We start from the raw sequence: 16096 nt of genomic DNA on the forward strand, positions 1-16096 counted from the left end.
TTTTTGCAGGAAACAGGGGAGAAAGACAAGTAAGACGACGTCGGATTGAAGTTAGCATTATCAGCTTTGGAATTTCCGGTTCTGAATAGATCTTGACCGTAATGGTTATCAACTCGGACCGAGTGTCAGCAGGTGATAGGGGTTAAAGATTTTAATCAAACCAAACACTCTACCATTTAAACTTATTTAATTATTTTAATGAATTTAAGATTTTGTTCAAATTTAATTTGTTTATTTGTCAAATTGAATTTAAACAAGTCTTTTTTTTCTATCGAATTTAAATATTATCATCACGCATAAAATGTTGTTCAATTTTGACTTAATTAATTAGCAAATCAAACGTGAATAAGCTCTTATCAAACTTGAATAAGCTCTTATCAAACTGAGTTTGATTCATCTTTGAACCTTAATAAGTCGAGAGGGGCTTGGTTCAACTTATGATTAAGTAGTTTAATTTATGAGTTTCAATGAGGACTTTAGATTATGGTGTATACAATCATTCTTGAGTAATTTATAATTGTGTTGGACCATTTTTATTTTTCTTTTCTATTAACTCAAATGGTGTGATTAAACATTACTGAAAGTATGATGTGACCATTCCTAAGGACTGGGAGTTGAATTTAAACTAAACGCACTAGATTTACTGTGAATTCCATAGTGTTTGGAAACCAGTGGAAGAAGGTAATTAAGGGTTTGTTGGATTGGATTGTGTATTGGGAACAAGACCATAATATACAATAATGTTCCATGTAGATACACAGATCATCCCATAAAACTCGTGTCTGTTAATACACTTGGGTTATAGTCCAAGTTATGGTTTTTAAGCAATTGAAGTGCAAAGAAAACAAATATACATCTCAATATCCTACCCAATTGATGAATACAATTAGGGGCCAAGGAAAAAAAAAATTAAAGAATTGGATTAGAAAAATTGTGGCTTCACGTACAAAAGAGCAGGAAAGCAAGGCTTTAGAAGAAGAGTTTCACAAAAGCTACTTCTTATACATGTCATCATGCACGACTGGTTAGCAGAACAAAGAGAACGTTCAGAATTCAACTCTTATGCCACCAAGAGCTTCACAAAAGAGACTGTAGGGTCTCATCCCTTGTTCAAGAATTCCTTTGTACCATTTGTAAGAGGTTCTGGACAATTTCTGACATGGGTGGTCTGAATTCTGGCTCCGGCTGCATTTTCCAACAATGAAGTTACATCAGGAGAAAAATATCAAATAGTTGCATCAGTTAAAACATGTTTAGTTGTTGTTAGCTGTTCTTTCGGTCAATGCAGAACTCGAAAAGTTCTCGTTCAATGGAAGACTTCTTTAGTAAAATGAACAAAATCTAAGCTAACTCTTCCTTATCGAGCTTCTCCAAAAGATCCAAGTGGACTGGTGCTGATTCCCTCTTAGAAGAGTGTATTCTTAGGACAAAGGGTCCGCTATTGAATTATATGTGAAACCAAAGCAAGCCACACTAGCCATCGTACGTTTAAGTGAATGGTAATGCTCAACATACTGTGTAATGATTTTCACGCAGGTCATGTCATTAAGTATGATAAATCTGGTACTTCTAATCTTTAAAACTTTATTGAAAGCACTAGATATAGAAGAAGAAAAAAGAACCACGAATGGAGGAACTCACCTGAATGCACAAGGAAATTATATCAGCAAAACGCGATAAAGATTTTGAAGAATATACACCATTTAGAGAAGGATCAACCATTCTTGACAATGTGTCTATGTCATGAAGCCGAGGAATTGCCCATCTAACCAAAAATTGCTCCCCTCGAGGACGTGACCTGAAAGTTTAAGTTCCAATGGCTACTGATTAGTTTTTTCTCAATTCTGAATCAAATTTTTGATAGTTAAACTCATATTTAGGTTCTACTCCAGGATTATTAACCTGTCATAAGATTTTCTTCCTGTCAGAAGCTCTAACATAACAACTCCAAAGCTGTAAACATCACTGTGATGTGTATAGCTTCCTGATTCAAGTTCAGGGCCACCATATCCACAAGCTTGCAGCTGGTAAACATACTGATGATCAGAAAAACTCTACACTCAACAAGAAGCAACTACATGTGCATTGGTTAATTAAAGTTACGAGGCAAGTAAATAGTTTAAACAGGTTTCTTTCTGACATCACAAACTGAGACTTCCTCCTAATGTAAATTTTAAGTTGACTAAGGTGTTGCAATAATGATACCTCAGCCATTGAATTAGATGATAGTAGAGGCGCCAAACCAGAGTCTGAAACATATACAGAAAGCTCATTGTCTAGGAGGATATTAGCAGACTTGAAGTTCTGGTGAACAATTGGCGGTTGACAAACTTCATGCAGATACCTTTACAATGAAACAGCAAGAAAACTATCAGTCATGCAAATAGAAGATTGGAGCTAATATGCTAAGTATGCACAACAACAGAATGGTACATGCGACAGCAACCGAGGAGATGGTGTATAAAGCTAACATTTGTTTATGTATTCAATGTGTGCAACATATCAGTCGAGTTCAAATGCACAAACAATAAACTATTGGCCTGTAATCATCTTTCTGGTACAACTTCCTTGTTTGTTATTCTCATAATCAATTAGTACTTATCAACTTACTCCAAGGCTCTAGCTGCTTGAAGGGCCAAGTGGATGCGAGTACTCCAAGAAAGCCTTTTATTGATTTCATCATCCAAGTGTAGTGCTTCATGAAGTGTTCCATTTTCACAATACTCATATACAAGCATCCATTGTCTGTGCTCCACACAGTAGCTCACAAGCTGGATTATGTTCGCATGCTGAAGTTTAGCAATATTAGAAACTAGCTGAATGAAGTCTCTGTCGTTTTGATGCCTGGATGTTGCAGTGTCGAGTTTCTTGACAGCCAGCAACTAACAATTAAAACAGTTCATTGAAGCAATAAGATAACGTCAGCATAATGGTGCAGTTGTATAAGCAAAAGAAGAACAAGTATAGACAGGTTAGGGCAGCCTGAGATCTCCCTTTAGAGATATTCTATGCTAGATAGATTACTTGCTTTTCCTTTTATACATCATTTTGCAGGACAAAGGTTATGGGAAGAACTCCTATTCTAGTAAAACTATTGGCATAACAACGCATTTAGACTACTTTAAGTGTGAGAAACACACATCAGATACGCTCGTTGCATATGTCAGATGCGTAACCATGCAAAAACATGTCAAATGACTTAAGAATTTACTTTGATTGAAAATTCAGAAATGGAAATTCAAAATCAACAAAAAAAGATGGCATTCAGTAGAGGGATGCAATCGTCGAACAATAGATTGTTTCTTCTGTTTTACTTTACATAACATTAATATGGGTACTGGAGAAGGTCATCACCTCCTAATTCCTTTGGTTGAGAGAATTAATTAAAAAGCATGGACATCTGACTTTTTGTACAGATAATTTTATCCAGAGAGTCCATGCAACATAGCTATCAGTACTTACCTTTCCATTGGGAAGCTTAGCTTTATACACTGTGCCCAACATGCCTTTTCCGACAAGATTTTCCTGAGAGAAGCTATCAGTGTATTGTTGAAGAGATGCAATAGTGAATGTCTTCACAGAATTCACAGAATCAATAGTACGTCCACTAGGGTTTATCAAAGGCAAAATAGGATCTGCAATGATCCTCTCTGAAGGCAGAAGTGGAAAAGGAGGTGGTGGCGGTGGTCGAATACTTGAATCTGTCCCACTTGAATCCATCCATGTTATGTCGATTCTGTGATCCTCCTGCTTTTTAAATGCATTCTTACGGTTGGCACTCTTGTCCTGCTTTGCTTCTAATGAGGTCATTGTTGGCCTTGTAACTGCTTCTTTTGTCACTACTCAGAGCCCTAAAGATGTCAGTCATGCAGTAACAACTTAAAAGCTTAATAAAGCATAAATTACTAACAAGGACCGGCGGTTTTCATCATGGAAAACTATTCACCTTTCTCTACTTGATAATCAGGCTTTCGCAATGAGTGATCTTCCTTGTAGTTTGCACTGGTGCCATGATGCGGATATGCTTCATGCCGCTTGGCTATTTTCCCAGCCACTTCCCTCCTCTTGCAGCACCAACACAGGAGAAGACACATCCCCAATGCAAGTACTATGATGAAAAGGATTCCTGCAATAGCAATCCATGAAATGCTTTTAGACGTCTTAGTTGTGCCTCTGGTGCTTCCAGTCTGTGAAGACCATTGCAGTGATGGTCCAGTTGCTTGCTGCACTGGGGCTAATTCGGGAGGAGATGCCTCAGATGGTGATGGTGATGAAGATGGTGATGGGGATGAGACAGGTGGTGATGGAATAATTGAGGTGTTGAAAGGGTTTCCAGCTTTTCTGCATCACAAAACTAAAAGTCAACTGATGAACCAACAATGTCTTGGATAGTGATAGATTGAGACTCCCAAAAACTCCACACTTTTGCATATAAGAGTCTCTAGCTTAATCTAAACATTACAAGCCTGTATTATTATCAATAACAATTATATATGTGGCGTTAGAATCCTAATAAGTGTGTCAGTTCCTCTCATGGTGGTTTTGGATGATGCTATAGAAACATGTTAGTATTGGTACTAGATAATATTATTTTGGACTCGAGTCCCTTAAGCAGTCAAAACAAATACTAAATGAAAAAATAATTCATATAACAGATCAACCGTTAGCTACAGAGCCATACAGGCTACTGACTTCAACTCTTCATAGCCAAGCCATCTAACTGCAGTAAACAGAAAGACCAAAAACAAGCGAGGAGGTGAGATGGAGAAGCGAAGGACAACTGTGATAGGGAAGTAGAGAAGTAAGAAATGGGATACGAGAAACAAGATGAAAACACGTGGAATTACATTTGATTTTTTGGCTGAAGTGGCTGGAACCAGTAGCATGAGAAGGAACACTGGACAAATGAAGTACTAAAGATGCCCTTTTTGTCCAAAAAGAATAGTTCAGCCAAATAAAATGATTAGTGCAAGCATCTATCATTTTGACACGGTCACAAGGTAAAGCATGTGTCAACATTACGTCTCCATCTCTTAAAGTGGTTCAATGTCTTTATTAGCTTATCTTTTTGCAGAAACATATCAATCAAGAACCTTTGTAGTCAACCATAATCCTGCAACATCAGTTCCAATTGTAGCAGGCTAGTATCGGATATTGTTTCCTGTTTGTTAGAGGTTTCATTCAAATTTGAGCTCTGCCCCACAGAAATCAATTTTATGATGTTGCTTGATAAAGCTTGCTACAGCAAACTTAGGGAGCATGATGATCTTAAGTCGTTACACTCAGTAAATTAGAAATCAACAAATCCACAAGAAGAATAAACTGTATATTAAAAAAAAACACAATAACATGTAGCACCATAAATTTAAAAAAAAAAATTGATTATACTTTTCACCTGAAGTTTGGTATATTCTTTAATTTCTCAGGAACCGGCCCAGAGAAGAGGTTATTCTCTATATTTCTGCACAACAATGAAGACACGCCAAATTAAATAATCTAGCAAAACGCAATTTACTTGAAGCCAATAATTGATTTGAAAGTTAAGGTGAGAGGATTACAAATCAGTCAAAGGAAGATCTTCTAGAACATCAAGAGTCCCAGAAAGCTGATTCTCTTGCAAGTACCTGCAAATAACAAGAAAATAGACTGTAGAATGCTAAAGACAAAGAAGATCCTTAATGTAATCAACATTTTTAACCTATTTATTCCGTTTCTTTAAGCTTCTGTGTGTGATTAAATTTCCACGGAAGTACTTTCTAATACTTTTCATCCACATGCACAAATTTTTACCGTAAACTTCTCTGTTTAATTGCTCCTATTAGTAGTGATGTGTCATGGATTTTCACTGAAACAGACTCTCTTTCTTTTCAGACTATTTGCTTCCAAATTCAATGTACTTTACATGTCAAGTAGATGACATGACTCCAGCATTCTTTTCCCACAATAAACAGGGAATAGAAGGATCATGTTAAATTGGAAATAACTTTGATAAAACTTATTTTGAGCAAGTGTTTTCCCATAGTACTTGTCTGAAATGAATTTTCAAAGTCGTTTTCTCAGGCATATGCTTTGTTGGACTTAGTTGTCATGATCCCTTTCCCCCAGTAATAGGGAAATGATATCTTTGTTTTTTTCTCAAAAGAAATGCATCCAAGAAAATAACTTACAACTTTGTAAGAGAGGATAATTTTCCCATTGAAGAAGGCAGTTGGCTGCTCAGCATGTTACCAGATAAGTTCCTAAAACAAATAAACATTTCAGCTAAAGAAATTTCTATTGACATTTAGCGTACCAGTGTATGTAGATTTTGATAAAAGAATTACAGAGTGGTCAAGCCGGTAAGCTGCTGAAAGACATCTGGAATTTCTCCTGTTAAATGATTGTTTCCCAGCGACCTAGAAAATAACATTTGAATATTAGCTGGGGTTCAAGAGAAAAGAAGACAATAAGAACTCGGCAATGTAAAAAATTCATGTCCAAATTTATGGGAACTCACAAGTCTGTCAGCTGACCCAACAACGATATACTATCCGGGATGCTTCCGCTCAACTGATTATCATAAAGAGAACTACCAAAAAGAGGGAAGAAAATGTGTCAATTAGTGTCTTCCATATTTAATTCTTCAATAAAGTTTATATTCCTTTCAGCTATATTATGAATGAGGTGAGACAGAAGCGTCAAACTTACAAGATTTGGAGAGTAGAAGGCAAATTGGTTGGTATACTGCCTCCAATTTGGTTGGCACCAAGGTCTCTGCTTTTACAAAAGCCAAAAATATCTGTCAGCTTAAGTAGAAAAACACTTTTGAATGTTTAGGCATCTATCAATGCATCAATTCATGCGAGCTGAAATGAACTAAAAATGCAACCTTTATGATATTCATACAAAAGATATAGTAGTATAACACTTAACACTTACCTGCCTAACTTGAGAAGCGGTAAAATTTAATTTTTGGACTTTCACATGAAAAAGGTACTTACACTTGTATTATGGAAGCAAAGGAGCCCAAGTCATGACTGAGTTCGCCTCCCAAATTCAGGCCATTAAGATTACTGTCAATTCCAACCAAAAAAGAAGGTCAGAAACCAGAATTTGTCACGGTAGCGCATCACAAGGCCTTAAAAGTTAAAAGTGAGAAGAGCATTGATTCATACATAGCAGTTATATTGGCATTGACACACTGCACTCCTTGCCAAGCAAACCCACATGGGTCCCCACCAACTGGAAGCCACCCGGCGAGCGGTGGGTTGCCCAAAGCAGCATATAAACTGTTAATTGCATAGACTAACACAAGAACACTATCAGAAGATAACACATTAGGAAGGAATAAAAAAAGGAGACGAAAAAGCATTATTAAAATTAAACGTCTAATTAAGATTAAGTTGAAATACATGAAATACCAAATCAGAGACTAGCATGTAGATTTCATCAACATAAAAAATACGGGCAAAATACTCAATTTAAGTCGAGAATAAGCACATGCAGATACAAAGACTCGAAAATAAACACACTGGAAAACATAAATGGAAAAAATGGGTGGGGTCTGTGATTCTCACCATCACGAATGTCTGTGAATCCCCTGCAAGTTGGCACAGCAAAAACCGCCAAGAAAACCAGAAAAAGTTCAAACTTTCTGCAATCCAAGTAATCCATGAGGAGTTACAGGCTTATGGCCACCCCAGAACTCAAACGCTTCTATTTTTGCTCCCTCAATTTTCTCCAACTCCACCTCTTTTCAGCACAGGTCGTCAAAACACTTCAACAAGACCCTCAAAAATCTGAACTTTAACACAAAAAACACAAATTTGAACCACAAATACAAAACCCTCAATTCAAAACCTTGTCTTTCTACATAAAAAAACAGTAAAAAGTACAGTCTTTAGCACAATTAACAGTAGCCACGAAAAAAAGAAAGAAGAAAAAGTACTTGTGGTATAAAGCAAGTTAGTCAAGCACAAAACCCAATTAATTTGATAAGTCTAAAAGGGGTCTTTGCATAAAGCACACATTATTCAAAACTCTGCAATGATTCAATTAACCAGCCAAAAGCAGCAAGAGCAACTACCACAAGAACAACACAGACAAAAAAAGTACCAAGTGCAAATGGAATAGCGATTAAAAATTTGAACTTGTGATGGAAGGCACGTGGGGGTGGTGTGAGAAACCTATCCTGCAAAAAGAAATTAAAGGCTACTCGAAAAAAGTGCTTAATTTCTGGAATTTGGACAAAATATATGGGTCTGTTTAATCAGTGGTGAGAAAGACTAAAGAACCAAGGAGGGAGGAATATCTGTTTAATCAGTGTTTAATCAAGGTTTTATTAGATTTTAGATTTTCTACAAATCTTTACCGGAATTGAAAGGTGGCGCATGATGGTTTAAAATCCTTTTAAATGTCAATCATTGAGTGTACCGTTGAGGCACAAGGGGTTTAATTTTAAATTTCTGTTGAATAGGGGACTAAATCTTAATAGTTCCGAAGGGTCTGAATGGAAACTCATGGAGTTTTCATTTTTGACTTCACCATGTTGGAACCTTGGAGGCTGGGAACTAGGCGACAGCACTATCACCAAAAGCGTCTCCTGTTAAGTGCTGTCTCAGTCCCCTGTTGGCCCATGTAGAGCAACTATAAAGTGCAGCACAGTGCACCATGCGATCGTGCATCAATATCTATCGATTGGAAAAATTCACAATAAAAACCCTTCGTTTGAAATGATTTCTTGAAGTGTTTTTGGAGAAATTTTTTTTTTTTATCGACACAGGGGTGTCCGGGTCAATTCTTACGGGGCCCGACTAATCCCCTGCGGTCCGGTCCCGGCGCCTCAACCCGGCCCGAACACGTTAAGTGGGCGAAGGAATCCAGCGTAGCGGAGACTCGAACTTGTGACCTCAAGGGTCACTGGTGAGAGGCGTTGCCGCTGGACCATTCACGCGGAACTTATGCCACCTTGTTTGATGTCTGCGAAATTAAAAAAAAGCACAGTAATTTAAAAACGTGGCATGCGAGACTTGAGTGTTGATTTTCCAAAAAATAATCAAATTAAATAAGAAAATAATTTAATTAATGGGTATATATGCCGTCTCACGTGTTAATTTTTGCAAAGTGAAGTGAATTTATAAAAAATGTATAGGATACAAAATTGTGATTTTGTACATTCACGAAGTAAATTAAGTGTCATTTAAGTAATATTAAAAAATCCAATAAAAAAAGGTGATGTCTTTTTAGTGTTTATCTTGCTTAAATGTTGAGGCACCGTTTGGATTGAAGGAAAGGGACGGAATGGAAAGGAAAGAACTCTAGTTGAGAAAAAGAAAGGAGAGTAGAGGAAATTTAAATCCATCTGTCTTGTTTGAATTACAAAAGGAAAGGAGGAAAGAAAATTATCACATATTAATTATATTTTTATTTACAATCAAAAGTTTAATTTATAAATACATAAACGGTTTTTTAGGAAATTTAAAAATTTTCATTAATTTTGGTGTCATTTCTTTCCGTTTCCACTCACTTTTGGATGAAATAGTAAATTGACAAAAGATAACTAAACTTTATCATTTCCTTTCCCTCCCAATTCCTTCCTTTTCCTTCTCAAAAACCAATCCAAACATCAAAAGTCAAAACCCTTATCCCTTCATTTTATTTCCTTTCCTTTTCCTCCCATTCCCTCAAAACAAACGATGCTCTAAGTAAATGTACAGTGGATACAGTCGATGACAAACCAATCAGAAATTTAAGCTAGTGACGAAAACAAATAAAACTTGGTCAGATAGTTATTAGCCCATGATTTATGTGGTGACTCTATAAAAAGGGGGGGGAAATTCCCAAAATTATCTATGTTTGGATAGGATATTATTTGAAATAATTTTTTTAAAAAATACTGTAGCACTTTTTTTACATGATGTATTTGAGATGAAAAGAGAGTTTGAAAAAATAAAAAAGTAGTTGAAAAATATACTTATGATGCAGTCAAATTTTTTTTTTTTTTTTTTTTTTGCAAATAATGAGTTATCCAAACACAAGAAAACAATTCCCAAAATTATCTATGTTTGGATAGGATATTATTTGAAATAATTTTTTAAAAAAATACTGTAGCACTTTTTTTACGTGATGTATTTGAGATGAAAAGAGAGTTTGAAAAAATAAAAAGTAGTTGAAAAATATACTTATGATGCAGTCAATTTTTTTTTTTTTTTGCAAATAATGAGTTATCCAAACACAAGAAAACAATTTTTGTAATTTTTGGTGAGAAAGTTTTTACAAGTAATTAAATCACATACATTACCGAAAATAATTGATGAATGAAAGACCAAACAAGTCCTTAAACTTCGTGCAGATGAATGCTTTAAGGGATGTAGCTTGTCCCATGAATTATAATCTGCATTAAATTTTTTCATAATGCTTTTCTTGTGTGTACAATCAAATGGTAACGTAGAGGCAAATGAAGACATTGTATACAGAATAAATAAAGATAGCATTTTCTCGTCCGTTGTGAACACCACAGGTCATTAAATCAATTTGGACCAAAAGTAAATGACATTAACAACCGGCTTCGTAGTTAACATATTAGTACAGCTCTGCATGTCATGAATGGCAGATAGAAAATTCAAAGTATAAGTTAAACAAGTCGTATGGATATAAATTGGACGGATCTATTGCAGGTTATCGAGGAAAAAAAAAAAGGTATGACTATTTTTTTCAAGAAAGTGAGATAAATAGTTTAGAGTTTTGATAGTAAAATCATCATTTATTTAGATTAAATATTATATACATTCACAATGTATATATTATCGCAGTTCGATATATGATATATACGTAATATTTAAATTTTAAATTTACATTTAGATTAATTATCATATATCAAAGTCTCGTGTGTGTGGTGTCAGCATATGGAAAATTTATCCACTTATTTATGTGCTTCAACTTGCGCTTTTGGGACGCATATTAGAAAAACCTTTCTACCAACATAGTCAATGAACTGTTCACGAGAAACAGAAAATCTACTACATCAATCTTTCTTACTCCGAAGCATAATTGGAAATGAAGCCAAAATCAAAAGACTGAAAATCATTTGGATTCCCAAATAAGCTTTAGCAAAGCGCTCAATAATTACACGTTTTTTATTGCCTTTGCGAAAAGAAGCTTGATTCGAAAGCTGGTAAACACTAAGATAAATTAACTAGCGAATTAGGCGTATGTCGGGGATTAATTGAAAGCATTCTTGAATCTTGAGCATAAAGTAGTTTGTCAGTCCTCCTAGTTTGGAATTTTTTTTTTTTGAAGCTTCTTAGAGTTAAAATAAGAGTAAATCTTATATACACTGACAGCGTATACACTATTACTATTTGATTCATGACATATGTGTAAAAATTGAATTTCAAATTCAAAATTTACATAATTGTCGTTCATCCAACGCTGATAGTGTATATACTGTCGATGTAAGAAAGATTAATCCTTAAAATAATTGGTGACGTTTCCGAAAATCACAGGTTCTTTTGCAAATTAAACTTGACAATTACTTATTGTCCATTTCTTTTAATAAATTGAGCACTAGAATGCATAATCTAGAAGTGGACATTTTAGCTATGTACATGCATATATGCATGCATAATGCCCTTGCAAACTCCAAATTTATCCACAGAACACGGGTTTTTGAGGAGTATGAGGTTAATTGAGTAAAAAATAAACCGATAAATGTTTGTGTACACCCTCGGGTACCAAAAAAATATGTGTGGTTTCAAAGGAAGAGGCCCCTATTATTGAGCTTTAACCTATATATTTTCATGAAACCGCTTTTGATATCAACACAATATTATTATAACGTGATCAGTATCATACTTTCTCCAAATAAAGGAAAAGAAATATCTCATCCATCTTCTTATTTTCTAGACTAGAAGAGCAGTAGGAGTTTGTCAGTTTATCTCATGAAGTATCCAATATACATCTCATAGCATGGTGTGACCCCTCAACAAACCTTCTACAGTTTCAGTGTGAAGGAACCAGTGCTTGTTGGTGCAAAGTGCAAACACGAATACATCAATCACTATTTCAAGTGTGAAGAAGTACTAATGCAACCACCTGCATGACTGCATCATCATCATTCACCTGTTGATGGTATGATAAGGTCATTATCCTTATGTGCTGGACATGTTCAAGCACCTAATTCTGCAAATCTGGTAATCATGCTTCTTTGTCACTCCATTTTTACTTGATCATGATCAATCAACAGTAAGGATTTTAAGGAAAAAGGTACAAGAGTAGACACCACATGTCACTCTTGTCAAGTAGCCAAGGAACGAAAGGTGTTAGAATATGTTGGTACATTTGGTGGCTCAATAATTGGTTCAAATCATGCAATTAAGACGGTTTTTCTCTTTGCAACTTTCACGGGATTAGCTATTGGCGTGTTGATCAATACACTTTCATTGGGGTAAGACAATGGAATGGGATTCCCCTACAGATTCCGAGAGAAAAGCACCTAACCCAATTTCTAAATTCTTCTAAACTTGATAAGATCACTGCCACTAGATCTTTCCTTTATTTCCTCACTGTATTCGGGCATCGTCATGTAAAAATTGACATTTGCCCTAGAGGCACAAAACTAGCTGGGAGGAATAATTTAATGCATGCAGCTTCCTCCACACAAAAAGCTGAAAACTTTTCCTCTGGGTCAGACCTTTCCTTCCATCTGGCTTATTCCTTTATTCCCTTTAAAAAAAAAAGAAAAAAGAACTTCATAGCGTCCTCTTTGCAACAAGCTCAGGAGAACTAAGTAGGAATTGGTTTAGCAAGTTTAACGTTAATTCTTCTGATTTCTTCTTCTTCTTTTTTTTTAATAAATTCTTCACAGGTAAATTAGGTCTTGGTTGCGAAAAAGATGGGTATCTTGCATCTGTAAATGTCACAAAATGGGTGAAGAGATGGATTTGATGATTCACAGGCAGAGAAGTGAAAATGTGAAGTCGCGAAATCGAATCCTCTCACTTACACTTTAAAAAATGACATGAAAAAGAGTAAAAGTTGGGAATTGCTTATGATGTGATTCGATATTAATCAATGGAGCAATGCAAATTGGAAAAACCTACTTGTTGCTGAATTACTAATATATCGGGTTGGACGTAATGATTAACAATGTTTGGTTAATTATAGAGATAATAAATGTAGAGTTTACACACTTTAGATTGTAAAATGTGTATATGTATTTTTTTTTCACTTAGGCGTATTCCAACCTTTCGATCAGACTAATCCCCTAAGGTTGTGTAGAGTTTTGTTCCAGGGATATACAGTGAGGTAGCATACGAGAGTCGATTACGGAACCTGCTGGTAATCACCAGGCTGCGGAATCAGTCGGATTACCCGCGGGGGCGTAAAGTGTGTATATGTATGCATAATCCTTTTTTTTTCTAATGATGCTAGTGCATACATTTTTTTATGCTAATAGGTGTAAATGCAAGTTACATCCAAAAAATCTAGAATTTAAAAAAAATAACTTATTATGCATTCAAATCCATTAGTAAAAATGAATGAATATATATATATATATATTTAACTGATTAGTTAATGGATTGTAGTTTTCTAACAAAAAATTTTTATATTCAACACATTTTTTAATAACCTTTTTATTCAAATACATCAAATTGTTAAAATACATATTTCTATGAAAACTCCAAAAATAGTAAAATCCAAACAAACCATGGCGAGTGAAAGGTCCCCATTTTGCATGCCGTTCTCACAAATGCAGTTAAGGGGACAGAATGATATTGCTATAAACTTGAGAGAAAAGCGGCCATAAAGCTTCGAGAAGCTATTTCATTGACCTTTAATTTGCAACAAGAAGAACGGCAAATATATGATTTCTAATTCCATCCCCGCGGTCATTTCGATTATAAGGTATTTAATACACCGCCTTCTTCTCTCAAATTAGAAAAGAGAGCGGATTCTTCTTCCACTAAAGTCCTCTATTTGAAAATACCACCTGATAAAATTGGATCGATCGGGTGTATGGTGAATAGAGTGGGAGAATTTCACAAGGGATATGCAAACAAATTGAAGTGGCAAAAATGTCATCTAGTGATTGATGACAATAGATGGCAATTAGGGTAGTATTTGTTTGTAAGAAAAAAGGTGAAAAAGTGAAGGAAAATTTTTATTTTTCCTTTATATATATATATATGTTTAAGAGGAAGATTATAAAATTTTGCTATATTCTTTTTTCACTTTGTGCAAATTCTGCACGATTTTTTTTTTTATAAAAAAAGTTAGTTTCATTTGTCATTTACAATAACAACTGCTATCTACAAAATTTTACTTATTAAACAAACACACTCAATAAAGTGATTTTCTCTTTCCTTTAATTTATTTTGCTATGTAAGTTTCCCATTAATCGAATAAAGTCTAGGTGATGGTGGCTATGATTAAATTGGATTTCTCTGCACCTCTAACAACATGTTTCTCTTATGTAAAATTGGAAAAAAAAAAAATGGAAGAGAGAAAGACGTTTGATGTCTGTTTTTTAAGGTTACAAATGTTGGTTTAAAACATAGTATACCAATTAACAAGAATTTTTCAAATTGAAATTCAATTGCTATATCCTTTTTTCCCTTGTTTTTTGAGAGAATGGTTTTCCCCCTACAAATAATATACTCGAAGGATAAAGCTCCATCCATCTTGGCCCTCCCCTAAGCAATGAGACTTGAGGCATTTCTTGCGGACCAGTTGGACTTGATCTCGTGCGGATCACGGTGTTGGCAAAGTACCATGATAAAAAAAAAATGCACCGAACCTCAGTTCTGAAACATTAAGACCTCATATCATATGCCAATTTTTTTTTTTGAAAGATGATGAAAATTGAAATTGGGCCATAAGGATCGAACCATTCTCCGGGGCGGCCCAAAGTTATGTGGTTCACTTAAACTCTTAACTGCACCGCTCCGCAACAGTAAGTCGGACATTGAAAAATGTTGGCACATGGAACCTATACATGCTGCCCTTTTGCGCCAACCTGCTGGGTTTTTTTTTTTTTTTTGGTATAATTCACAGATATTTACGTTCATTTTATGGTCTGTAATTAATCTTATTCGAATTACATCGAGCCCCTTGTGGGAGAAACTTTTCTAACGTTATCTTTTCCATTCCTATGAATTTCGAATTAAATCTTATGATTTAGGGATGCAAGCCCAACATCCGTTGGTCTGGGATCTCTATTTCTGTGGAGCGATCTATCCTGAAATTTGAGAAAGTTAGAGAAGAAAAGGGTTTTAAGCTATGACTTTTCAAGTCGGAGATAAATTTTCTCTGAAATCTTTGGAGAGTTGATATGGTCAAATGGTCGCCATAATGATTATGTTCGTTCTCCAATTACAACAAATGTTTTGAAAACTGGACCGGATCGGACGGTTCGACCGGTTGATCCACGAACCGGCCATGCATCCGGTCCGGTTCAATTAAAACCCACATAATCAATTAAATCGGTCAAAACTGGTCAAGAACCGGTGAAAATCGAGAGGTTTAACCGATTTTTATTAAGTATTTATTTTTTAAAATAAATATTTTAGTTTTATTCAAAATTTTTAATATTAAAATGAATAAAAAATTATTAAACCTTTGAACGGAGTCGAATCGGTTGAACCGATCGAACCGTGAACCAAAGGTTCTCCGATTCACTCTCCGGTCCGGGTTTAAAAACATTGATTACAGCTCATCCGGCTTGAACGCAGAGGAAAAATCACCAAATATACAGTCACAAAAAGCTTATAGAGAATAGATTTTTTTTTTGGACTTATAGAGAATAGATTTTTTTTTTTTTCCAAACGATATAGAGAATAGATTGTTAGGGAGTAAGGATTCTTGTTTCTCTGACATTAACTTAATTAATCACTTGAAAGAAAAAAAAAATTTCAATCACTTTTTTTTTTCAATCACTTGATAGTCTTGATTTATGAGACTAAGCTGTGGTGTTTCAAGTAAGATATTTTGAACTAAAACAAAACATGCTTTTTATTTCCCATCTGATAATTTGTCTTTTCAACCGATATTATTTCCCACCTTATCTCTAAACTCTCACAGTTCCAATTTAACGAGTGCCTTGTTAGCATATAATTTT

At 35.0% G+C, this 16096-nt stretch overlaps 1 protein-coding gene across 1 annotated transcript; it reads right to left on the reverse strand.

The window, feature by feature from the left end:
- Positions 1-731: 731 nt before the first annotated feature.
- Positions 732-8056, reverse strand: LOC113762323 (protein STRUBBELIG-RECEPTOR FAMILY 3). The gene is made up of 16 exons (XM_027305716.1): positions 7557-8056; positions 7155-7284; positions 6981-7052; positions 6688-6753; positions 6497-6568; positions 6324-6395; positions 6168-6239; positions 5559-5624; positions 5396-5461; positions 3947-4341; positions 3463-3839; positions 2611-2882; positions 2206-2344; positions 1903-2024; positions 1642-1798; positions 732-1185 (listed from the first exon to the last, which is right to left on the reverse strand). The coding sequence occupies exons 1-16, from the start codon at positions 7651-7653 to the stop codon at positions 1111-1113; spliced, it is 2250 nt and encodes a 749-aa protein (XP_027161517.1). The 5' UTR covers positions 7654-8056; the 3' UTR covers positions 732-1110.
- Between the last annotated feature and the right edge of the window lie 8040 nt (positions 8057-16096).

The sequence above is a fragment of the Coffea eugenioides genome, chromosome 2 (genome assembly GCF_003713205.1).
Source record: "Coffea eugenioides isolate CCC68of chromosome 2, Ceug_1.0, whole genome shotgun sequence".
Lineage (NCBI taxonomy): Eukaryota > Viridiplantae > Streptophyta > Magnoliopsida > Gentianales > Rubiaceae > Coffea > Coffea eugenioides.